At 34.4% G+C, this 5,314-nt stretch overlaps 1 protein-coding gene across 1 annotated transcript; it reads left to right on the top strand.

Moving 5' to 3' along the window:
* Nucleotides 1–724: 724 nt before the first annotated feature.
* On the top strand, nucleotides 725–2,792 carry LOC149206209 (transcription termination factor MTERF15, mitochondrial-like). The gene has a single exon (XM_089393652.1). The coding sequence runs from the start codon at nucleotides 875–877 to the stop codon at nucleotides 1,958–1,960; it is 1,086 nt and encodes a 361-aa protein (XP_089249778.1). The 5' UTR covers nucleotides 725–874; the 3' UTR covers nucleotides 1,961–2,792.
* Nucleotides 2,793–5,314: the final 2,522 nt, after the last annotated feature.

The following is a 5,314-nucleotide window of genomic DNA, read 5'->3' as shown; positions in this document are numbered from 1 at the left end:
TCCATAAATACATTACCCCAAAATGCTAATTGACACTAACATGGACCCTAAAACATCCAATTATTATGCTTATTTGAAAAGGAGATATCCATTGAAAGAATACAAAAAAGAACTTAAAGTACTCAATCCAAGGCAAAGCTACTCATTGAATTATTATGATGCATATCTCAAATTTGAGTTAAATTCTTTAGATAAAATCATCATTATAATAAGAAAGTTGAAAGATATTGGAAGGTTTTTAGAAAGAATATTTTCTTTATAAAAAAACTATGTATATTTTGTAAACCCTAATAAACATGTATTTCTAGTAAAAAGTTATAAATTCAAATCGAGAAAGACTATATACACTTGAAATCACTATAAATCCGTTATCCCACAATAAAACAATCTTATACTACTAATTTGGTGTTACTTAATCATAATCTTAAATTATTATTATCATTATTATTAATTAATAAATTATAAAATCTCTCCAAAAAAATTCAATAAATTACACAATCCCCTCTATTTAAATGCAGGTTAAAAGCGTTCTCCAGAGTAACTTTAAAATTATATTTATTCCCGATGGGAAATTCTTATATCACTAAATGCTTTCACAAATCTCAAAATTTAATCCAAACCCTAATAAAACCCTTCTTAATCTTTTGACGTGGAACCTCGCAGTTAAAAACAAAGTTCATTACGAACACTAAACACTAATAAAATCCTTCTCAGTCATTGTTGGAGCAGTGCCCAAACCCTAATGAAACTTTTTTACCCTGTTCCTGAATATTTTGGCTTCGCCTTCCAACCTTCTCCGAGCAGATATCGCGTCTTCGCGTTCTCCCCGCAGGGCAGGTAATTGTTTCTTAGCGGCTCTTTCCTTTAAGTAGTGATGATGATGAATATGATGATATGGAAACGAGTGATTACTAGCCGATTCCCACTATCAATGCCAATGCCTGCTCTTGCATTTGTATTTACCGTCAATTTCCACATAACATTTTCCAATTTCTGCACTCAAATAGTAACCCCTTCGACAACTCCCCTACATAGCGGTGTTGTCACAGATTTCCTTATAAACAAATGTTGTTTAACACCCCAAGAAATTGCAAAATTATTTAGAAATTACAGTAGATTTCTGCGTGCGAAATCGAGTAAGAATATGGAAGAAGTTTTAAAATTGCTAAATGGCTGCGGTTTGACCACCCCTGCCGAGATCCGAAGGGTCGTCTTGTCCTACCCTCTGATCTTTAGTCTAAGCAAAGGAAACATACAGTCTAAGCTAACCCTCCTTGGGACTTTCATGAAGGAAGAGGGTATCCGCAAATTACTTATCACTAATGCTCGGCCGTTAGGTCTCAGCGAGAATAAACTTAAATCGGCGTTTTCACTTTTGCAAAGTTTGGGTGCTGAGGGACAAGAATTATCAAGGTTACCGGCGCGGGTACCTCGTTTGCTCTTGGCTTCAGAGGGAAAGATTTTGGAGGCATTTAAACAGGTCGAGAATTTGGGAATTAAGAAGGGATCAATGGCTTTTGCAGGTGCTACTCGTGCGATTTTGGGAGTAGGTAAAGAGGATATAGATAAAAGACTACACTGTCTGTGCAGTTTAGGTTTCTCGGAAAAACAAGTTTCAGAAATATCGAGGCGGTTTCCTGAGGTTCTGGGCTGTTCAGAGGAAAATATAAAGAGTCATGTGGATTTTCTCGTCAAATCTGTTGGGTTTACTTTGGCTGATATTTTTAGGGGTCCAACTCTGTTTGGATACAGCTTGGAGAAGAGAATAATTCCTCGGTATAGAGTAATGGAGGCATTGAAGTCCATGCAAGTATTAAAAACAGAGGTGATTTGTCCTAAAATTTTTCATATCACAGAAAAAGATTTCTTGGAGAGATATGTTAATAACAATGTTGAATCCTTGGTTCTGCGGGATATATACCACTCCGCGAAAGATGGAAAGCTAGGCATTGACAAATGAACTGTATCAGATGTTAGGGCCAAGGCTAGAGGTCAGACCACTGCACGAAAAATGGAAAGTTGAGCCATGACAAGGGAACATGCTGTGAATCAGATGCAGTAAATTCGTCGACAACCAAGAGGATTTGTGGGTGACAGATGAGCTCTATCAGAGGGAAGTGAATTTATGATCTATGTCTAGGTGTTTCAGAATGAAATCTGTTGTTACTTTTAATAGAATACTTTTTCTTTTATGGATGACTTTTCCCCTAGGAATAGACCGTAAGAGATAGTAGGAACAGCTAGCCAGAATGCTGCCATGCGAAATTCTCCAGAGAAATTAGGGGTAGATTGAAATCGCATATTTCTAAGCTGTACCTGATTTCACATTTACATGTGACTAGATATAAACAAAAGTCCCTCTTCTTAACCCAAAGAAAGGAGTCATGCATCGAATGTGTCTCAGTCAGTAACATTTACGAAGAGTTTGCTAGTTGTTTAAATATGACTTTTTCCTATGCACTGTTTCTCCTTTTTTTGGCCAGAGAACCACTGGAAAAGGCTCCAGTCCAGAACAGTTCCATGGCTTCTTTGGCACAAGGAGAGTGCGAAATTGTTCTTGAGATGTCAAAGTCATACAGCTGCCGACTAACCTTTTTGAGAAGCAGATTTGACAATGTCTTTTCAATTCAAGGTACGATTCACCCTCTTATCTGCCCTCATTTGCCTTTACATGCGTAATTAGACTTGTTAGGCAGGTTGCTAAATTACTTAGCGTACTTTGGATTGTCTCTTAAGGGCATGCTTTTCTAGTCAGCAAAGACCTCAGCTTTGCAAAAACAAATCAAGTTATTAACACACTTCAACAAAGAATATTGTGAATTATTTGATCTAAAAAATTTCAGGGATTTTATTCATGGCGTTAAATGAGCAGTCTACTTGTATGTAATCTATGATATTGCTTCTTTTGTTTTTTGATGAGATGCTTGATGATCTTTACCATTGTACTGTATATTTCGTGTCTTTCAACAAATTATGAAAGTGGTTTAGCAATTTTAATCATGTCTGCATTTTTGTTTGAATGAAGAATAATATTATTATGATTTTGCATCTGTTTTATAAATATGTGACTGTTATCCATAGCACTTAATGTTTTGATGTGAATTATTTGAGTATGCAATCTTCCATACAGCCTTAGTTTTTTTTTTTTTCTTTGATTTAATTATGGTTGATAATTTAGAAGGTAAGTAGAAGGTATGTGTGGAGGTTTGTGATTAAGATGGTACCAACACAGAAGTATGGCTTTTACCTGTAGCATTTAATGTTTTTATGTGAACTATTTGACTAGGCAATGTTTTTTAATTGTCCTAGCTGTTTTTGTGGGGATTTAATTACATTTGATGGTCTAGAAGATAAGTAGAAAATAAGTTTGGAGCCTTGTGATTAAGATGGTATACAGGAGAGCTACATGGTTTAGATTGAAGTTTAAATTTGCTCTTTTCAATCACAAGGGATGATAGTTATAAGAAATGACTGTCCTGGTCCGACTTTAGAATGAGTTTTGAAATGATTGGATAGGTTTCTATTGCCTATAGAGGAGTTCATGTAGTACATAGACAATGAGTTTTCTTGTTTACGTTTTAGGGGATGCTTCACTTTTGGATATCAACATTGTCAATTTTTTATTGGTTGTGGGGATGTAGTGGTTTCCTTGATTAGATATGGGTTTTAGTATTAACTTCTACGATCTTAAGAGCCCTTTCTTTGTTGATAATATTTGAGATATTAGAAACCTTGTCAAGAATTTTATCATGGGTTATGGCAATTAGGTTGTTGGAATTCAAAGGTCTTGAGATAAATAGTATGGGGATATTCTACTGAAAGTAGACTTGGCTTCCAAAGCTAGCTTGTTCAACCTTGAACTACTATTACAAGCTAGCTAAGTTAGCATATTCTTAATGTTTCTTATAAGCCAAAGTTGCTCAAATTGGCTATAGTCCCCATTGTGTCAAATAAGGGGATATATGCGTTAAATTTCTTTTTCGGGGTCTTTAGTAAAACCCTTTGTCACAAAATATTTTTTCCCTCAAAATTGACTTGTGTAGGCTACTAAGACACCAAGAGTCTTGATGAATTTGTTGAATATTATAAACAAGTTTTTATAACACAACTTGTAACTCAACACACTTAGGTTACATTTTATTGAAATTTGACTTTGACTTTGTCATTATATCGTAGTGTAGAAAAGAAATCATTTTCTTTATATTCAAAATCTGCCTATATTAAAATTAAAGTGGCGCTAGTGAAGTTGGAAAGTTATCGGACTTTAGTAGAGAGCATTTTTATTTTTGTAGTGTAAGGCATGTCTATACTCGTGACTGAGTAAAAGGGTATTTCTTAGAAGTCTAGCGAAGTGATTTGTATTTTCTTAAATGAGCTTGGATGGTTTTTCTAAACACTTGAATGTTTGAAAGAAATAAATTTGTGACGGTTGAAGGCTTAAAATCAAAGATTGGAATATGAATATCTTTATACCTCATTCATTGTAAATCCTTGTGGTCACAAGTACAAATAAAATCGATTTGCTTGTTGGTGTCTTAGATCACCTTGAAATTGAATAAGGGGTCTAAGGCCATTTGTCTTTGTGTATGGATTTTTTGCATGTGTAATAAATTACTAATATGGTCCAAGTTGCAAATGCTCAAGTCTATTTTGGATCCTATCTCTAGTAAGATCCCTATGTGAATATGATCCAAGTAATAGGCATCGAAATCAAATTGATTGACGTGTTGTCAATATAAGATTGACTAAAACCCGTTTAAGTCAAAAGGTGTATTCAAGACAAAGTGATTATAAAAAGACGTGTAAAATTGACTAAGGAGGTCTAGTGAGTCATAAAAAATATGGGCAATGTAATCACACGTTAAGGTGCATGATTAGCAATACTTGACACCATAAAGTGACTTAACATCAAGCAAGTGACACATAAGTAAAACAAAGTGCAAGTGAGCATGTTAAGTGAAAAATGGGTAAAGCAAGCAAGTGTTTGCAAAATATATATCAAGAAATCAATGAATTAAAAATTTGAAGGAATGAATTGCATAATTGACTTATTGATTTTCAACATCAAATAAATATTCAGGATCAATTGATTGCATTTAAAATAAAATAAAGAGAAAAAAAGATCAAATTGATACATGCTTGATGCAACATTTGCAATTAAGGTTGATGCAATTTGTGGCACAATGGATCTCATACAAAAGACTAATGCATTTTGTGATGCAAAAAAACTCATCCAGAAGGTTGATGTATGCAGTGACATGTAATAGCTAATAGAGAAGAGTAATGCAACATAGATGAGATCATGCAAAAAGTC

This window comes from Pinus tabuliformis, chromosome 1_2, assembly GCF_031772625.1.
Source record: "Pinus tabuliformis cultivar Carrire ecotype Pingquan chromosome 1_2, CPIR1, whole genome shotgun sequence".
NCBI classification, from domain to species: Eukaryota; Viridiplantae; Streptophyta; class Pinopsida; order Pinales; family Pinaceae; genus Pinus; species Pinus tabuliformis.
Note: the sequence above shows the minus strand (reverse complement) of the source record. Positions and strands in the feature narration are given on the sequence as shown.